Source organism: Rhinolophus ferrumequinum, chromosome X, assembly GCF_004115265.2.
Source record: "Rhinolophus ferrumequinum isolate MPI-CBG mRhiFer1 chromosome X, mRhiFer1_v1.p, whole genome shotgun sequence".
In the NCBI taxonomy this organism is placed as follows: Eukaryota; Metazoa; Chordata; class Mammalia; order Chiroptera; family Rhinolophidae; genus Rhinolophus; species Rhinolophus ferrumequinum.
The window spans coordinates 111,681,499-111,702,795 of record NC_046284.1 but is presented as its reverse complement, the minus strand read 5'-3'; the positions used below and the strand labels follow the sequence as shown (position 1 = coordinate 111,702,795).

Sequence of the window (21,297 nt, the reverse complement as noted above, 5' to 3'; positions counted from 1 at the left end):
AAAAAATAAACAAAAAAATTGAACATTCCGTAACTTGTAATTGATTTTTAAAATTTATTTTTGGGTGGCCAGTTGGCTCAGCTGGTTAGAGTGCAGTGCTCATAACACCAAGGTCACCGGTTCGATTCCCACATGGGCCGGTGAGCTGTGCCCTCCACAACTAGATTGAAAACAACACCTGACTTGGAGCTGACGGGTCCTGGAAAAACCCACTGTTCCCCAATATTCCCCAATAAAAATTTTTAAAAATTATTTCTTTTTTTCAGTTGCAGTTGACATTCAATACTATTTTATATTAGTTTCAGGTGTACAGCATAGTGGTTAGACATTTATACAATTTATGCAGTGATCCCCCATTAGTTTAGTACCCACTTGGCACTATACATAGATATGTTGTACTTTACATCTCTGTGACTATTCTGTAACTACCAATTTGTATTTTTTAATCCCTTCACCTTTTTCACCCAGCTCTCTAACCCCCTTTCCCTCTGGCAACCATCAGTTTGTTCTCTGTATGTATGAGTCTGTTTCTGTTTTGTTTGTTCGTTTATTTTGTTCTTTAGATTCCACATATGAGTGAGATCATATGGTTCTTATTTTGTGCATTCTTATTTCACTTAGCATAATACCCTCTAAGTCCATCCATGTTGTCGAAAATGGTAAGATTTCATTCTTTTTTATTACAGAGTAATATTCCATTGCACATGTGTACCACAATTTCTTCACCCAATCATCTATTTCTGGGCACTTAGGTTGCTCCCATGTCTATGGCTATTGTAAATAATGCTGCAATGAACATAGGGGTGCATACATCCTTTTGAATTCGTGTTTCGGATTTCTTCAGGTAAACACCCAGAAGTGGACATTCTGGGTCACAAGGTAGTTCTATTTTTAATTTTTTGAGGGACCTCCAAACCATTTTCCATAGTAGCTGCACCAATTTGCAATCCCACCAACAGTGCACAAGGGTTCCCTTTTCTCCTCATCCTTGCCAACATTTGTTGTCTGTTGATTTATTGTTGATAGCCATTCTGACAGGTGTGAGGTGATATCTCACTGTGGTTTTAACTTGCATTTCTCTGATGATTAGTTACACTGAGTATCTTTTCATATGTCTATTGGCCATCTGTATGTCCTCTTTGGAGAAATGTCTATTCAGGTCCTCTGCCCATTTGTCAATTGGATTGTTTTTTGGTGTTGAGTTGTATGAGTTCTTTATAAATTTTGAATATTAATCCCTTATCAGATGTATCATTGGCAAATATATTCTCCCATTCAGTAGGCTGTCTTTTTGTTTTCTTGATGGTTTCCTTTGCTGCGCAAAAACTTTTTAGTTTGATGTAGTCCCATTTGTTTCCCATTATTTTCTTTTCCCTTGCCCAAGGAGATAGATCAGAAAAATATCACTAAAAGCAATGTCAGAGATTTTACTTCCTATATTTTCTTCTAGGAGTTTTACGGTTTGGGGTCTTACATTTAAGTCTTTCCTCCATTTTGAGTTTAGTCTTGTATATGGAGTAAAAAAGTGGTCCAGTTTCATTGTTTTGCATGTATCTTCCAGTTTTCCCAACACCATTTATTTAATAGACTGTCTTTACCCCACTGTATGTTCTTGCTTCCTTTGTCATAAATGACCATACAGGCATGGGTTTATTCCTGGGCTCTCTATTATTCTGTTCCATCAATACTACGTGTCTGCTTTTATGCCAGTAGCACGCTGTTTTGAATATTATAGCCTTGTAGTATAGTTTAATACTAGGTAGCATGATGCCTCAATTTTTTTCTTCTTTCTCAAGATTGCCGTGGCTATTCAGGGTCTTTTGTGGTTCTGTATAAATTATAAAACTATTTGTTCTGGTTCTGTGAAAACTGCCATTGGTATTTTGGTAGGGATTGCGTTGAATCTATAGATTGCTCTGGGTAGTATAGACATTTTAACGATGTTAATTCTTGATCTTTTAAATTTATTGCTGAATTCAATTTGCTAATATTTTGTTGAGGATGTTTGCATCTATGTTCATCAGGGATATCAGACTATAATTTTCCTTTTTGGTAATGTCTTTGGTTTTGGCATCAGGGTAATGGTAGCCTCGTAAAATGAGCTTGGGAGCTTTCCCTCCTCTTGAATTTTTAAAAATAGTTTGAGAAGGAAGGTGTTAATTCTTCTGTGAATGTTTGGTAAAATTCACCTGTAAAGCCATCTGGTACAGGATTTGGTTGTTGGGAGTTTTTTGACTACTTATTGAATCTCATTAGTAGTGATCAGCCAGTTCAGATTTTCTGTTTCTTCTTGATTCAGTCTTGGAAGATTGTATGTTTCTAGGTATTTATCCATTTCTTCCAGATTGACAATTTGTTGGTATATAATTGTTCATAATATTTTCTCATAATCCTTTGTATTTCTGTGGTGTCAGTTGTCACTTCTCCACTTTCATTTCTGATTTTATTTATCTGGGTCCTCTCTCTTTTTCTTGATGAGTCTGGTTAAAGGTGTATCCATTTTTTTAATCTTTTCAAAGAACCAGCTCCACGTTTCATTGATCTTTTGTGTTGTTGTTTTTAGACTATTTTGTTTATTTCCACTCTGATCTTTATTATTTCTTTCCTTCTACTCACTTTGGGCTTTGTTTGCTACTCTTTTTCTAGTTCCTTTAAGTGCAAGGTTAGATTTTTTTCTTGTTTCTTGAGGTAGGCCTATATTGCTATGAATTTCCCTCTCAGGACTGCTTTCGCTGTGTCCCACAGATTTGGTGTCACTGTGTTTTCATTTTCATGTCTCAAGATATCTTTTGATTTCATCTTTGATCTCACTGTTGACCCATTCATTATTTAGTAGCATGTTATTTAGCCTCCATGTGCTTGTGGGTTGTTTTTTATTTCAGTTTTTTTTTCTTATAATTGATTTCTAGTTTCATACCATTGTGGTCAGAGAAGATGCTTGATGTAATTTCAACCTTCTTAAATTTCTTGAGACTTGTTTTTTCACAGCATTTTAAATACATGTTTACTAAAAGTTTGTAATGATATGGGAAATTTTATATAATGCTAAGTGAAAAAGGTATACAATTATATGTGTGAAAAAATTATGTGTGTGGTATGAGCTCAATTAGTTAAAAATGTATGGTAAAAGAACTTGAAAGTAAATACAAAAACGCATCAACAGTGTTTGCTCTAGGGTGATTAAATTATAGTGCTTTTTACTTTCTTTTATATTTTCTAGTATATTTTCTATTTTCCAGTGTTTGTACAACCCTGTTATTACTTTTATAATCAGAAAAAATAAAGTTTTAAGAAAATAACATACACTAATGTAACTAGAAAGGATGGTCTACCTCTCCCCATTATTGATGTCTTTCCTTAAGGCTGACTTGATTTGTAACACCTCCTAACTAGAAACCACATGCAGCTTTCATTATGGTGCCATTATATTTCCTTTTCAAAGTCATTAGTAGGATGCTAAGAACATCAGATATAAAATGAGTCATGACGGTAACTCACAAGACACCACCCACATAGAGCATTCCCTGCCATTTATCATCACCCTTCACTTTATTAGCTCATATCCTCAGTGACTGAGTAGATGATATAAAATCATTTCCAATTAATGCCTTTCCAAATAAAGTATTCAGATATTTTATCAAATGTTTTCAGTCAAAAAATATATTTCCTGCTCTTCTAATTCAACCCATGAATTCCTATTCACATGTGTGAAAGGGATGGAAAAAGAGTTGAGTTCACTTTGTAACCATTTTTCATGTATGCCTGAAGACAATACTTATAGCGTCCTCATTTCCCAGCATTTGAAGAAGTATAGATTTAAGGCATGTGATCCACTGGCTTAGGGTAGCTTAACTGTTCTCAGTTTTCCAGTAGTTCTCCAGTTCCTCACAAGTAAAAACTCTTTTTAAACACAAACTGAAGTGATTATTACAGTTTCTCAAAAGGGAGAAGAAAACAAATGTGATGAAAACCAGGCCCCAAAAGTTTTGATGTTTCATTTTCATCCTGTTCTTAGAACTATTTAAGTATATCATAATTCTAAAATCACACAGATTTCACAGTTATTTTCATTTCTCAGCTATTTGACAACCATTTCCACTTAATGTGAACATACTTTGATTTTGCTGCCTTTCAAAAATCAAGCCTGACTTTAGTTTAATTTTATTTTATGGGATTCAAGTTTGGGTGTGGACAGAATGAATAAATGTACTTTTAAGAGGAAAGTTTTTGTAGAATAATTTCCCTTGTGATGGTGCAAAAGTTCACTTCAATCTGTGCTTGGCTGTCATTCATATTCATTCATTCATTCATTCATTCATTTTAACTTCAGTTTAGTAGCAAGTCTCAAGAGGAAACAGAGTTCCCTTAAGGCTGTAAATTCTCTTTAGAATGCCTGATGAGTTTTAGGCAAATTAGATCCTTACCATATGAACAAATGATATAGCTTTCATTACTCATTTTGCATGTTCTCATTTTCCTGTACTAAAATGTTTTCCCATTCTCCTTTCCCTGTAACATACACAAAGACACCAAACCACACAAAATAGAGGGGAAGAAAACACTCATTAAAAAAAAAAAAACAGACATGAAATCACCTATTTTAATCATGTGCTTTCTTAAATGGCACTTTTTGTGGTTACATGTTATTTTTAAAAGGTATATTTTGGGTTTTTATGGGGGGAGGGAAACAATGTGCACAGTAAAGTATTTGTTGCATTTTCTGAAATTCCTTGTCCTTTTCTATTACAATGGAGAACGTTCATTTCCATGCTCTCCACTTGTGAGCTGCCGAGAGCAGCAATTCCTCTTTGTGCCTTCCACAAAGACTTGCTATAGGCTCCGCACAGGGAAACAATACAGATTCATGATGGTGACAAAGGAGGACAAAGACCAGGAATGGTACTTCTGGAGCTTACAACCCATTCCCCTACTCCCAAGTTATTATACTTAATGTATTTCAGATGGGTTTCAGATTGTTATCTATCCAATTCTACAGGGACCACCAGTGAAAGATTTCCACATACTCCCCGCCATAGGACAAGGAAGAGTTTATCAGACCTCAGTATTGGCTACTTCTCCCTTATTCCTATCCTGATCACCATGCCTCAAGTTAAAGGGGGCTCCCCTTTTTTCGGCCACCAGTGGGACCAGAGAATAGTCAACCATCAAACCCACATAATTCATTTCCTCCTCAACTCTGTTAAGCTTTCTCTCTTGGCCCCAACGACCATCGTTTCTCCGCAGCTCCTGGTTTCTAGTTTCTTGACCATGCCCATTCACTGCCTTCTGTCATCACCTCTTAGGTTACCTCAGCCTCTAACTAGTCATTCATTTTCATGACAAGACAACTCACATTAGAATCTTCATTTCATAAAGAGTTTGCAGACTGAAGTCAGGGTTGGGTTACACTCAAACATAATGCTCTGTGGCCTCACAAAACCATTTTTAGTACCTGGAAACAGTCATCCCTCCCGACTCAGCTGGCCTCTCATTAACTTTCTCAAGACTCATGTCTCATCTGGACTGCTTTTCTCCTCCCCTGCCTAATGGCCTATGAGTAAATGCTCTAGTCAGAAAATCGTGGAGTTGTTTGAACTCTTGGGCAATGAATACAAAAATTACACCAAAATGTCAGAGATCTTATAATCCTTGAGTAGAAAGCACAGTCAGGTCACCCATCAATTACATTCTATTCACCTCTATATTATAAATGGACAATGTGACATGTATTGTTTAGGCAGATTACTTACATGGTGGGCATAGAGTTACCAGCTTCAGAACGTTTCAGCCTTTTCTGAATCAAAAAACGACGACAGTATTTGTATTCCCATCACTTGGAAAAAAATAGGATTCCAAATTATGAGCAAATCTACTTTCTGCTTCTAACAAAACCTGAATGTAGAAAGGGTCCTGGGGTTTGAAGCAAAAGAAACGAAATCTAAAATCAGACATAAAAGACACATAGTATGTCCAGCTCTCCCAATGCAATAACTAGACAGTGCTAAGCACTGTACCAAGAGGACAAATTTGGACTACTCTAGGAACTAAAATCTTGACACTTTACATCACTATTTCTCTTATCAACTTTGTTAATACTCTAGAAAAGGTACCCAAGAAGTTTCAAAAAAGATGCTTCTAATGGAGAGAGAAAATGAGAAACCCAACTAACAAGTCAAAATAAAAAGAACAGACTGAGCAGATGCTACCAAAACAAATGGAGCAAAACATATTAAAACCACTGGCGGGTGAAAATGCTTAGCAAGTGAAAGAAGAGAAAAAGAAAATGAGGCAGTAAATCCATCTTTACCACTTCTAACTTCCTCATCTTAAATGAGCAAAACCAAAATACAACTTCTAAATGATAGAGACCCCACATATCTGCCGTCAGTTTTCCAAACATTGCCTATTCTATTCCTAAGAGTTCACGGATAAATTTGAGGTGCCACTTCTGAGTCACAGGCCATCCATGAAATGGCTTAATGATGACCTTTTAATAAAGAAGTGGTTTTTCAGTCAATTCTGGAATACTCCTAAATTTGTTAATTGTCCATTTTATGGCCCAGGTTTAGAGAGAGACATCTCTATTAGAGGTGTAAGTAGGGATTATTATGCTTATGCTTACATTTGTTTCTAGAGCATTTATGGGTATACGTTTATTTGGATCTGGCCTCCAACATTAAGAGTTTGAGTTGAGAATAAGGCTGTCATCTTGCACTTTTTAAATGGCCTCCAATGCCACAGAAAAGTACAAAACAGGTTGCTGACTGACTGAGCCATCTCTGTGATCTAAATTCTTTACGTGGAAGCATAAACACACCGCCATGCAAAGCAAGCTAGCTTGTTTTCAAGTTGCCACTTTTCATACAGCATTAAACTTAATCCATCCCCTGAAATGCAATCGTCTAGAGTATCATTTAATAACTAGTGAGAATATCAGAGAGAAAAACACAAGCTGGGTTCATAGGTATCATCATTTTAATGGCTACACAGAAAAAAAATTTTTTATTGAAGTTTATTGGGATGACAATTGTTAGTAAAGTTACATAAGTTTCAGGTGTACAATTCTGTATTACATCATCTATATCTCACATTGTGTGTTCACCACCCAGAGTCAGTTCTCCTTCCATCACCATGTATTGGATCCCTTTTACCCTCATCTACCACCCCCTCCCCCCTTACCCTCTGGTAACCACGAAACTATTATCTGTGTCTATAAGTTTGTGTTTCTTCATTTGTTTGTCTTGGTCCTCTGTTGTTTTCAGTTTTATATGACCCAGCAATCCCTCTCCTGGATATCTACCCAAAAAATCTGAAAACATTTACCCGTAAAGATATATGTATTCTGATGTTCATTGCAGCTTTATTTACGGTGGCCAAGACATGGAAACAACCAAAGTGTCCTTCGATAGATGATTGGATAAAGAAGTTGTGGTATATATACACAATGGAATACTATTCTGTCATAAGAAAAGGTAAAATAGTGCCATTTGTGACAACATGGATGGATCTTGAGATTATTATGCTAAGCAAAATAAGTCAGACAGTAAAAGTCAAGAAAATTTTAACACCTTGAATTTCAGGAACCTAAAGCACCTGCAAATTCCAAGATTTTAAATATTATGAATTATTAATATAAGAATAAAAGAGAGCCATAACCAAATTCTTATACATACTTCCCTCCACCCCACTGAAGAGTATCAATTGATTCAGCAAATAATGTGCAAAAGGAAGGACTTTTCATTTCCTATCTCCAAGGAATTCCAGAGCAGAAGGTGTGGAGAGGAAATCAATCATAAAACTGACTTTTCACACTATGTAAAATGAATCAAGTACTATCATTTAGAATTAACAATAGCACAAAAGAGAACTTTATCTTTTCTCAAAAGAACTGTTTTGAATCCACTCTCCATAAACCTTTGGGTGGGGCTAAGTGAGAAGCAGCCGTCCTGATCACCATCAAACCTCTGACAGCAAGCAAGACCTGGGCTCTTTACTGACCTTTTCTGCAGAGGCTGAGGGAGCAGGGTGACCTAGTCCTTCTTTAAGCAATTTGCAATCACTTGGCATTGTGTAATTGATTTGCTATCTAACTGGGAACCTCAGAAAGAACACACTGACCTCAACTCATCATTCTAGGATGAAAATAATAACATATTTTTCCCTTAGTGATAGGCAACATGAACACACATTAACACCAATTCTAACCGTAATGAGATACCACTTCACAACCTTAGGATGGCCCTTTTAAAAAAAACCCAAACAGAAAATGAGAAGTGTTGCCAAGGATGTGGATAAACTGGAACCCTTGTGCATTGTGGCTGGGAATGTAAAAGGGTGCAGCCGTTGTGGAAAACAGTATGGCAGTTCCTCAAAACATTAAAAACAGAATAACCATATGATCCAGTAAGTCCACTTCTGGGAATATACCCACAAGAATTGAAAGCAGGACTCAAGCAGGTACCAGTATGTCAGTGGTCACTGTAGCGTTCTTCACAGTAGCCAAAAGGTAGAAACAATGTAAATGTCTAACAACAGAGGAATGGATAAACAAATTGTAATATATCCATACAATGGAATATTATTCAGCCTTAAATAGGAAGGAAATTCTGACACATTCTACAACATGGATGAACCTTGAGGACATGATTCTACCGTGTTTCCCTGAAAATAAGCCCCAGTCAAGATCGTCAGCCAGACGGGCGCATTTAGTATGTTATGACAATGTTCCAGAAGATGACATGACTGTATTTGAATAAATGTAGATTGTTGTACATGAAAAAATAAGGCATCCACCGAAAATACACCATAATGCGTCTTTTGGACCCGGTTTTATTTTGGGGGAAATTAATACAAGACCCGGTCTTATTTTCGGGGAAACACGGTAAGTGAAATAAGCCAGACACAAAGGGAAAATAGTTTAAGACTCTATTTATATGAGGTATCTAGAGTAGTCAAATTCATAGAGACAGAAAGTAGGATGGTGGTTGCCAGAGGCTAGGGGGCGTTTGTGTTTAACGGGTACAGAGTTTCAGTTTGAGAAGATGAAAAAGTTCTGGAGATAATGGTGATATGGTTGCACAACAATGTGAATGTGTTTAATGCCACTGAATTGTACACTTAAAATGGATGAAATAGTATCATCTCATATATTTTACCACAATAAAGAAAATGATGTATTTCTGTAAGAGTGCATCGAAAACTTTTATGGGGATTTCCACTGGGAAGTAAAGCTGAGTGTGTGGGATTGAGAAAGTCTTACTATAGTTCTTTCTATAGTTGGAATTTTTCATCATATACTTGGGTTATTTTCATTAAAAACAAAAAATCCAGAATTAAGTCAGCCTTTAACCTGCAAATTCCCCACCTAAAAATTCAACCTAAGGAAATAATCGAGGAAGGTACAATGATGCATATACAAGAATGTTGTTTTTAATATTAAAAATGTGGAAGCAACATAAATAGTTATCAGATGGGAATTGGTTTAATGAATGGTGGCACATGTCTATAATGGATGACCATGCAGCCATCTGACAGAAAGGGGGCCCATAGTATGTTAACTTTTAAAAACGAGTGACATTTAATATGACCTCATTATTGTATAAAGAGTGACATGTATAATACATGTACCTTCTGGCTTGGATAAAAATCTGGAAGAATACATATAAAATGTTAATTATGGTCATTCCTGGATAACAGGATTAAGGTCAATTTCTATTTATTTATTCATATTCTTTAACTTTGAGTTTTTGTTATTACAGTAATTATTGCAAAGAGCTCCTGTACTCAGAGAAGTAACAAAGCTATTTCCATTTTGAGAACAAACAAGCAAAGAGTTCAGGGAGCATGCCACAGTGTAACAAGTATTTTATAGGTCATAGAACCTTTAAAAGTCTCGGGGGCTATCTTTCCGTCCCATCTCCAGGCCCTAGCTTAGAGAGGCTTCTGAGAGAGAGCCCAACGTTATCGCTAAGGCTTTTCCATATTTCACATATGCTTTCAGTCAATCTATGCTTTCACTCAGTTTCCAAAGAGTCACCATCTGAATTTTGAATGTAAATATCGAATTCTGATTTCTACTTTTCAGAACTCATAATGATGACATCCAGCAATAATAGTAGTAGTAGCAAGCACATTTAAGATATCTTGCAATAGGAAAATTCTCTCAAGCCGTTGCAGATGAATACATTTCTTATTTTAGCCAATTGCTGCCTGCACTTACATCCTTCTAGGCAGGCAACAGATGCCATTAAAAAACTTTTCAAGAAGTTATCCTACTCTTAAAATAATGTGTTAAAAAACGTGTTTCCTTTTTGTCATTCTATTTTCCTTTTTTTTTGTAATTTTGAAAATATTGTAAGTTAAAGCCAATAGAAAAAGACATAAGGCACATATTTTATAGATATCATTAACTCTCCCCTTTATATTGTTTTTCAGCAAGAGACAGGAATACGGAAGACATATGACGCATTGTAAGCCTTACTTATCCTGTGGTTTATTTAGGGAATTTTATTTCGTGTTTGGAAAATGACAGACTTCTGCTTTTAGGAAGATAACTATGAACACTTTACAGAGAGAAACAATATCATCTACTAGCAAACTTGTAGAAAATCAAGTAATTCAGTGTCTTTATTTTACTTTGTATATAAGCAAATGAATGTAAATGTTCAGTACTACAAAATTACCCAAATATCTTTACCTCTATGAACAACAGTTCAACAGCACTCAGAAGTCACTATACACAGCTTCTCCAGTCACAAGGAAAACTCCAAATGTCCATGCCCCCCAAGGGTGAAATGCCCCAGAGCTGGCTTGCTCTGCATGGACATATTCTTCTCTCCTGACTTAACCTGAAGCAAGCTGGATTCGTTTACTGCACAAACATCTGTAACTGCTAAACATCTCGGTGACATGGTGTAACAGTTACTGCTGTGCAAACTGCCCATCTAAATTACTCTCTGCAGTATGAGCACATGGAAATCCAGGACACCGAGAAATTGGAAACATCTGTAAAAATTAATGGCCGAATTGACCAAAGGGGTGGGGGGTATTAAAACAGCTCAATAGTTCCAGTGCAACATTTGACTTCAGAAAACAATCCTCCACGTTTAGGTTCTTCCTTAGCATACCCATGGCTCCCCTCCCTGAGGGATCCTAGCTGGCATACACTTCATTTCAACCCAACAGTACAAACCCATTACAAGTCCTGTTATAAAACGGTAGAGATATGATAAAAGGTTAAGGGCATTTGTTACATCTCTAAAAGCAGAAAAAGAAATACCTCTTCTCCCATCATGCAGCCAGCCTCCTCTCTTCAGTTTGAAAAAGCCCCAGAACTACCCTGGAACCCTCCCACTTCCTTCCAACAGCCAAAGGCGCGGAGCCTGAAGGACCCAGCCTAACCCTGAGTCATACTTGGGACCAAATGAGCAATGGGGAGAACAAAGCTCGCATTTGTTTATGGTTCAGGAAGCCAGGGCCGATTCATGGCTTGGGTGGCTTCACGAGAAGTCCTCCTCCCTCGCCTACATCCTGCAGGAATCTAGGCTGCCTCCTGGGGCCCACAGGTGTGACCATTCGGACAAGGAACACACTGAAGAACTGCTTATTTGGCAGGACCTAGCAACCACTTCTGTTTTAAAACGTCAGAGAGAAAATAAAAAGCCCACTATCTTTCAACAGATAATGGGATTGGGGAGTGAGAGATATTTAAAATATGACTTGTATATGATAGGTCTGTCCTGAAAATGCCCATAGTTTAAAGAAATAAAAGTAGTTGTACTACATAAAAATTACTTATTTCAGAAAAGAAAAAAAAACTGAAGAAGGAAAAACAGCCGTGGCTTTATAGAATCACTTCCCCTAGGAAAAACACAGCAAGATTGTTGCCAGCGTGTCATCAGTAGTATCCTAACAGATTGGAATAAAATGTTTAAATAGCAATCTTGCTTTTTTCCCCAAATGAGATACCATTTTAATCACCACTTCAGTGAATTTAAACTCAGTGGTTAAGAGATCAAAACTCTAGAGCCAGAGTGTCTGAGAGCAAAATCCCAGCTGGGCCATTTCCCAGTTGTGTGATCTTGAGCAATTTATTTAACCTCTGTTCACCTCAGTTTCCTTACCTATAAAATGGAGACAATAGCACCGTCCTGTAAGGTTGTCTGGAAGAATAAATAAGTAATATACGTAAAATGCCTATAAAAGCGCCAGGCATACAATAAGCAGCCTATTCACCAACATTACAGATTTAAGATGACTTCACAAATCAGGATATCAAGTCAATAACATCCTCACTTTATCATGGTTCTCATATATTTAGACTCTAACAATCTGTTTCAGGGATTAACTGTGGTTAATTTTTACATTTTTAAATTAAGCTAATTTAAAAAACATTCATTCCATACTTATTAACCGCCTGCAGTGTGTCCAATTCTGTAGACTAAGATTGGGCTTTGAATAAGAGGATGTCCTAGTCCTCAAGAAAATGCGCAATCTGCTTGGGTAAATAAGACATTGATCTGTTGATATATCACACAAGAAAACAAATGTGGGCGATGTCACTAGGCTGCAAATGGCAAGTGTGATGCAAGTGCTACAGAATTAGCATTTGGAATTTAGAAGACAGATAAGATATTACCCTATCAAAACCTAATTAGGATGGGAGAGAATAGACAAATCGCCTGTGCAGAAAACTTCCAAATAATTTATGTAGATACTCTTCCCTAAAGGAGGTGAGCGGAACTCCACACTCCTTAAGTGTGAAGTGTGCCCAGTGACTTCTTTCTAAATTGTCAAATATAGAAAAGAGGAAGGAACAGGACAGCTTTACAGTGGAGAAAACAGACAAACAGTACCTCAGCCAGGTGACCAAGGTCAACATCAACAGTGAGAAGTCCTGTTGATACCACGTACCCTTGAGAAGATATGATGAAAATGGCACTTCACCCTCTGTGGTCTTTCTCCTCAAAACCCATTACTTCAGTCTGAGAAAAACATCAGACAAATGTCAATGTAAGGACATTGTGGGGACAGAGCCAGGAGTGCAGTTTCCAGACTCTCGGCCTCACGTGGAAAGGTGCTGGCTCGAGTAGTAAATGGCCATCAACTATGATTGGATGGCCATCAGCTGTGGCTAGTTGGCCGTCAGCTGTAACCAGCGAGCCATTGGCCACTAACAGAACTGCTGTGGCTACGCTAGCAGCAAATGGGGGCTAGCAAGAAGATGGTGGCTGAGCCAGCAAGAGCGGATTGCAGAAAGGCATGGAGTATAGTGGAATGACTCCCCTATCTATGGCTCTGTGGGTGTTCCTTTTTGGCCTCACCATGTCCTGTGTTCTTCTGTGGGGAGCGGGAGGTGAGACCCCGCATGAGTCCCTGCGTGACACAGGGCAACTAAATGAAATGTGCTATCCTGGATGGGATTCTGAAACAGAATCTGAATAAAGGATGGACTTCAGTTAATAATCACATATTGATATTTGTTCATTAATCGTGACAAATATACCTTGTTAATGTAAGATGATAACAATAGACAATAGAGGAAACTGTGTGGGGGGTATGTGGGAACACTGTATTATCTTCACAACTTTTCTATAAATCTAAAGCTAGTCTAAAATAAAAAGTTTATTAAAAAATTAATTAGGAAGACAAGCTTGCTGAATGTATAGGTATACATAAATAAACGTGTAAGTGATTTATAGACATACATACTTACGTTCGTGAGTATGTAAATATATTTAACAATGCCCTCCCAAGTTAATTTCTTTTTATTATCTCTATATCCTTAGCCTATCTATTAACAATGATGGTTGAATGCTGACTCCTAGCTTTTTGCTTTACATAATACACAGAGAGTTTTCTTTGAAAGGAAACTTGGCTGTTCTGTCAGTTCTGCTGCCAACCCAGACTACGGCAGCCCAACTCAAAGACTGTGCCTGAGGTGGGCCCATCTGCCCCTTTCCAAGAGCTACTAGAAGTTCCTGGTACCTGGCCAATTCGTCATCGACCACAGAGCCCCAGGGCTGGCAAGTCTCCCAGCTGCTTCCTCTCCCATCTCCACTCCACACTGCCCGGCGCCTCCCCAGTTCTCTCTCCAAAGTGCTCATCTGCTCATGCCACTGCCCGAAAGAACTTCTCCACCAACTCAGCGGCCCACCCAGAAGAAGTGGAGCTTGTGAGTGAGCTGGCAGAGCGCTGGGGGAAGAGGGGCCACTTCCCTCCAACTCCCCACCTCCCACCATCACGTCCAGCCAAACCCAGCCCTTCTCTATAACCACGCTCTCTCCTTGTGCACACACACTGCAAGTATCACGAATCCCCATTTATCTTTTAGTACTTTGCTCAAATATCACTTTCCTTGAAAAGATCTCCCTGACACCCCATCCCCTGCTTCTGGACCTCCAGAAAAGTTGGTATTAGGTTGGTGCAAAAGTAATTGCGGTTTTTGCAATTATTTTTAACTTTTTAAACTGCAATTACTTTTGCGCCAACCCAATAGCTCCTTCCTCCCTACCCTCTTTGATGCTTTGGACATACCTCTGCTAGTCCTTTTCCCCTGCTCATAATGACTTTTATACATACCCACTTATCTCCCACCCCAAATAAATAACCTGCCAGGTGAAAAATCTGCATTTATTATGCTAATACTACAGCATCCAGACATGCCCCCTAGCCGATCCTTTTGCAAACGGATTGCCACTCCTTAGCTCATTTATCTAGAAATCCCAGAGCTGCCACTGCTGAGCCATAAAAGGCATTCAATACCGCTTCAGGACATGAATGAGTGAGCCAATTAATGAACAAATGGAGAGTGAATCTTTAGCCAGACCACAAGTAGATCCCAAACAGAATGTGCCTTCCTTTATAATTTTGATTGGATTGGGATATAATGTTATTCTCATGTATCCAGTCTGACAAATACAACAAATATTTATTGAGGGCCAACTATAATTTAACAGTGGTTTTCCAGGAATTGTGTAAATACAATGGTGACTAACACAGACAAGGTCCAAATCATACCACTTACTTTCTAATGGCTGATATTTAAGACTTGGTGATGTCAAATAAAACCAGCTGCCACAGATATAGCAAAATTCAGTTCTATTTCTCTGAGTCTGAAATTTTTCCATAATAAAAAGTTAAAGAAATAATCCTGGAAACTGCAGTGCTATTTATAGGCACTCCTGTTCTAATAACCAGAAAAGCAACAATAATAACTACGAATGTTAATCAAGTGATTATTATATGTGAGGCACCTTTCTACCCATTTTTCATGTTACTTAATCTTCATAACAACCATATAGAGCAGGTATTCTTGGTATTCTAATTGTACAGATGAGGAATCTAAAGTCTAAGTGCTTAAATAATTTGTCCCAGGAAGAGTCAGAGTTGGGTTTTGAACCCATTCTGGCCTGCATGCTTAATAACCATTATACTCCTAAAAATACAATTTGTAGGCCTTCTGGGAATACAATTCTTGGTGATGATCTGGCTACAATTGAACATTTCTTAGACAATACAGTATACTGAGTGTTTTAGAAAGTATATGTCAGCATATACAAAACAGTAAACAGCACCTAAGAAGTCAAAGAGTAACCCTGCAATACTGTTTCTGGTTCCCTTTCCCCCACCAATGCCCCTTTCCTTACTTTTGCTAGATAAGAAAACTTAATAGAGACATTCTGGGGAAAGATAACATATAAACCGAAGTCTGAAATTCCCACACAGTTCATTCAGCCCAGGCAACCAGTGGGCATCTTAATACCATGTGCTCATTTAAAACCATGAATTTTTCAACTGCTCAAGAGATGTCATACAATCTTATCTTTCAACCAAAATGAGGGACTTCCAATACTATAGGTCTCAGATAATCACAAGGTTTTGACCCCATTGTGCTTCATTAGTCAAAGAATATATCATTAGCTCCTGGAGATCCCCAGAACTTATTTCTAGCTTTCAAAGGATTAGAGACATAAATCTCTCATTTTTAAGGAAATAAATCATCACTTTAGATGTTTACATGTTTTAATTTTCCTTAATTATACAGCTTGATGAATTTTTACTAGAATAGATAAAAAGACGGCCTGAGATATATATTAAAATATCAAAATTTCTCTTACTGTAATTTGGCTGATTAAAAAATTGATTAGTAGCTAATTTATATACAATTTTAATTCTAATTCTCTATTACAATTAAAAGCTACAATGTTGATATTATAAAGGCATTAATGTGGGTGACTGTGATTCTATAAATGAGATTCAAGATGATTAGAGTTGAAAAAGAGACTGTCGCAAACACAATGTCTAGTTGTATAATAGAAAATATAGAAAGAAAACAGAATCATTTCAAGAGAAAGATATCAGTCACTGATGGAAATCAGCTAAGACAGGAAGACCATGAAAAAAGAGCTTCTCAAAGGATCTCTTCTTAGGAAATCCAGTAGAGTAAACAATCAACTCGGGAAAATATCTTTTCCACTCTGGTTGTTTGAAGAGCCTGGACCAAAAAGACTATTTTTCCCAGTAATTAAGGGGGCCAGAAGTTGTGCCCAGAGAGTCTGGGCATAGAATGAGCTGGTACCAAAAAGCCAAGATTATTCTATAAAAAACATGTCAGGTTAGGTCCTGGGAGTTACTCACCCATGTATAATACCTGACACTTTTCCCCTAAGTGTTTGGCCAGGAGTGATCATCTGAGTCATTCACGAAAAGGCAAGGAGTTTAGAAAGAGAGTGGGGCCAGGCTGGGATTACAGGGAGGCAGCCTGACGAGGAAACTCCCTCTCAGGTCCACAAGTGGGAGACAGAAGGAACCAGCTGTATTCATGAGAATAAGGTCCTGTCTGGGTTGCCTTCTTGCTTATAGTCTTCCAACCCAAATCTCTAGGCTGGTGATTCCCAAACCTACATTTACAGTTCCCTTCTGATCACCAGACTTATTTATTCAACTGCCTGCTAGATGCCTCCAATTAATGGTCCCACAAGTACCTCAAAATCCAACTAGTCTAAGAATGAACCTATGATCTTCCTCCTAAAATATCTTTTCTCCTTTAGTATTCCATAATCAGGGAAGGATGCTGCCATCCACCCAGCTACTTAAGCCAGTTGCCAAGACATCGTCTTCAAGTCCATCCTCTCCATTATCCCCCACATACTGTCAAATTTCTTGGTTCTACCTTCAAAATATTTCCCCAAACCACTCATTCCAATTGTTCAAAGCTCTTAGAGAGGAAAAAGTACTTCTCTTATCTTGATGTTTCCTGCCATGTAAAAGGGAGTCCAAATGGACATTCTTGGCCTTTGGACACAACTGGACACTCCTGGAACTCTCTGCCCCCTTATTCACTCTCTCCTGGGAGAGTGAAATGACTTCTCTAACAGGTGAATTTATGAAAAATAAACTGGGTGAGCTCAGCTCAGCTCAGCTCTTCTCTTTCCTCCTCTTGGAAGTTGGCCTTCTCTGTTATTCCCCAAGGGGCAGGCCCTTCTACCTCACATGGGTCTGCCCTACTCCAGCGTTGCTGAGACTGGGTGGGCAAATCTGTCTATTTCTGGGGATCAGCAGGCAGACCAACTTGGCTCTCATACTAACCTATATCCTCCCACTTTGCCTTCAGCAATTACATGAAAATTGCAATATAACATAGGTAGAGAAATACGCACAGAGCATAAGTGTACAGCTTGAGAAATTTTTGCAAAGTGAAATAAGACCTACATAAATAAATATACCACTTTCATGGATTGGAAAGGAGTCGAGTCTCCCCAAAAGTATCTACGAAAGCAACACAACCCCCCTTAAATCAAAATCCCAGGGTTGTTTTGGGAGGTGGGCTGACAAGCTGATTATAAAATTTATATGGAAATACAAGGGGCCAACAATAGTCAGGGAAATCTTGAAGAGGAACAACAGCTGAGGGCTCACACTGTCAGATATCAAGGCTTACTATAAAGCTACAGTCATTAAGGTATGAGTGCAATTAGTAAGTAATACAGAATGGGTGCAAGGACAAATAGACCAAGAGAACAGAAAATCCAGAAACAGACACACACTGAAATTATGACGAAGGTACACTACAGAAAGGATGATCTTTTTAATAAACAGTGCTGAGTCAACTGGGTATCCGTACTGAAAAAATGAGCACAAATAGTAGTTTGATTCTCTATCCACTGACTCATTATATTCATTACCTGCTTTAGAACCTAAATTGAGGTGGGGGTGAGGGGCGTATCGGGAGAGCCACTGTAAGTTTCTGTTAAACTCTCTCCTGAATTTTAGCTACCACGTCTTCTGTAATGCACTCCTCCCACTGTAACTTGGAATACTTTCTCTACACCACAATCAGATCATGTCACTCTCATGCTGAAAACAGCTCCCCATTGATAGCTCCCTGTCGCCCTCAAGATCAAGTCCAAACTCCTTCACAGGACTCACCAGGCCATTCCTGATCTGGGCCCTACTTCCTTCTCCATTCTCACCTTTACCCACTTCCTGTTAGAGCTTTGACACATGCTCTGTGTCATTTCTTCTTCTTGCTTTGAGGCATTCATACATGTTGCTCTTCCCACCTTCATAACTCTTAGAGAAGAAAAAGTACTTACTTTGCTTGTTGAATATCTACTGGACCCATGGTTCTCAATCTAAATGTCACTTCCTGTCGGCCTAAAAACATCACTTCCTATAACTCTAAATATCACTTCCTGTAGGAAGTGGGTACACACATACATGAACACACACTCTCCATTCTCCCTAACTAGTTACCACTTCCTGCCATGCCCAAGGGTTCCTACGGCATAGCACTGTGTTCTCAGCCTGGTCACGGCATTCCCCACACTGTATTATTCTTGTTTACTTTTTTGCTGCTCCCTGAGGGGTAGTAACAGTTTTGTTCACCACTGTACACCCAGTGCCAGGCATATAGTGAGTACTCATTAAATACTAGTTGAAATGAGTTACATTTACAATTTCAACGTATTTTCAGCTATATAACTTCTTTTTTATGTCCTATGGGGTAGGATAAGTGTAAAGAGTATTCCCATTTTACAGATAGCCCAGATGAGACCAAGTGACTTTGTCAAGGTCGATCAGCTAGGAAAATGGTACCATGCCCTTCTAGTTTTATGATATGTAACTCGGTTCATCTTTAGCCACACTGTATTTTCTTTCCATTATTTATTATATTTATCTCTGGGCTTAGTTTAAATGGTACATCGTTTCCAAGATTTTTTTCTTTTTCTTTAACCTTTTATGAAGCAAAATTTCCAACATATACAAAAATATAGTGTACTAAACCCCCGTGTAAGCCCTATCTACAGTTTCAACAATTATCAACTTACGACCAATTTTATTTACTCTGTGGCCCACCCACTCTTCCATCTTCCAAATTACTGGAAGCAAAATCCCAAACATTAAATCATTTCATGTGCAAATATTTCAGCTAAATGGTGCATTAAACAAATCACTCACATGTGTTATCCAATTGGTACTATTAAAAAGACTCATTAATGGGGTTCTTCCTTATAGCTCAATAAGCGAAGCAAGAATACTCATTATGTCCTTATTGCTGGGGGTGAGGGTGTTATGCAGTATCTCTCCCCACATGGAATCATCAGCATTCAACCCCTATGGGTAGCGTGATGTGGATTAAAGCATAACTGAAATAAGCACAAAACTAACTCAGAAAAGTGGGTCTCAAAACTTCACAAACTTGCATGGAAAGTATACGATGCTTGCAGCTGTTAGTAATTATCAGATTCCTTTTCTTCTTCATCCAAGTTATCAAACCAGCCATGTCAGAAGGCCAACTGCCCCAGCCTGAGTGGAAGACCTGCTTGGGCCTCAATGAACAAATGCACATGAGATCCAATTTGTGCCTCTAAAAATCAAAACAGCAAGCTCAATTCTCAAAGGCAACTTCCTTCCTAAAACATAAATCTGGAACACAAATCCATCTCAAAAGTGATAAGAACCAGGTTGTGCACTAGTAAAACATGATCACACTCATCAACCCTCACGCCAGGTTGTGCAATAACATAATGGGTCCATAAATCTATGTAACTATCCATGGCGCCTACGATGGGGGAGGTGGGGGGACATAGTTCTGAATCCTCTTAGATGCTGTAAGAATTATCCACAGCCAGTAAAGCAAGCTGGCAAGTTTACGTTTTCCCCAGAGGCTTCAGAATGAGAAGTGGGTTGAGGTGGCTGCCAGCACATGGTTTCATTCTGCAAACAAATCATGAATCAAGATACACACACGTGCGCATGTACACACACACACACACACACACACACACTACTCTGATAAAGTTAACATTTCATGTCACCAAGACCAAAGCAATACATCTTCTCTGTGTTCCACAAAGATGCAGTGAATCATACAATCACTATATTTTCAACTATATAACTATTGTATTATCCCACCCAGTCCCCTCATTTTATAGATGTCTATAATCTCTAAAGTGCTATGTTAATACAGTTTTAATATTATTTATTCAATTAATACTTACTGAGCACCTACTATGTGCCACACATTGTTCTGAGCACATAGCATACATCAGTGAACAAAACAAATAGTAAAAAAGAAATATTATGTTAGGAGGGAGTACATGCTACGGAAAACAAAAAAATGCAGTGCAAGTAAGCAGGATGGGCTCAGGGGGCAGATTTCAGAATGAGTGGGCCAGGCCAGGCCTCGTTGAAAAGGTGAGGCCTGAGCCAAGCCTGGAGAAAGGCAGGAAGCTGGGGAGGCAGGCAGAAGCAGAGGGTCCAGGCAGACCCTCTACGGCAAAGGTCCCCAAGTGGGAGTGGGCAGGGCACGTTTAAGGAAGAGCCAGAGGACAGGGATGGAGTAAGCAAGGAGAGAGCAGTGAGGGAGGAAGTTCGAGTGGTCGGTGGGATTCAGGTCACCTCGGCTCCTGGGCCCTGGGGAGGACTTTCACATTGGTTCTCAGGGATGGCTTTGCAGGGGAGTGAGCAGAGATGTGGCATGATCTGACTTAGGGTTTCAAAGGCTCACCCTGGCTTCACTGTTGAGACTGGATTGTAGGAGGAAGGGGAGAAGCAGAAAGCCCTACTATAAGGCCACAGCAGTGATGGCGAGGGAGCAGGGGAGCAGCGGCGGTGACGAGCCGTGGTGGGTGCTAGACCTACTTAGGAGGCAGAGCTGATGGGGTTTGCCGAGGGACCAGACACGTGATCTGAGGGAAAGGAGAAGTCAGGGACAACGCAGGGCTTTTCTCCTGAGCAATGGGAGGAGTGGCCCTGGCTTCAACTGAGATGGGGAAGGCTATGGGCAGAGTG

The 21,297-nt window shown here is 38.8% G+C and overlaps 1 protein-coding gene across 7 annotated transcripts in view; it reads right to left on the bottom strand.

Annotated features, from left to right (window-relative positions):
• The window catches only part of SH3KBP1 (SH3 domain containing kinase binding protein 1), a 322,980-nt gene that overhangs the window by 122,561 nt on the left and 179,122 nt on the right, over positions 1-21,297 (bottom strand). The window contains exon 1 of one of the 7 annotated variants that reach the window (XM_033112710.1): positions 11,279-11,424. The exons of the other annotated variants lie outside the window; for them this stretch is intronic. Within the exon in view, the coding sequence (XP_032968601.1) occupies positions 11,279-11,293 (15 nt within the window). The 5' untranslated portion in view covers positions 11,294-11,424. Of the gene's footprint in view, positions 1-11,278; positions 11,425-21,297 lie in introns of those variants that run through there. 7 annotated transcript variants of the gene reach the window in all.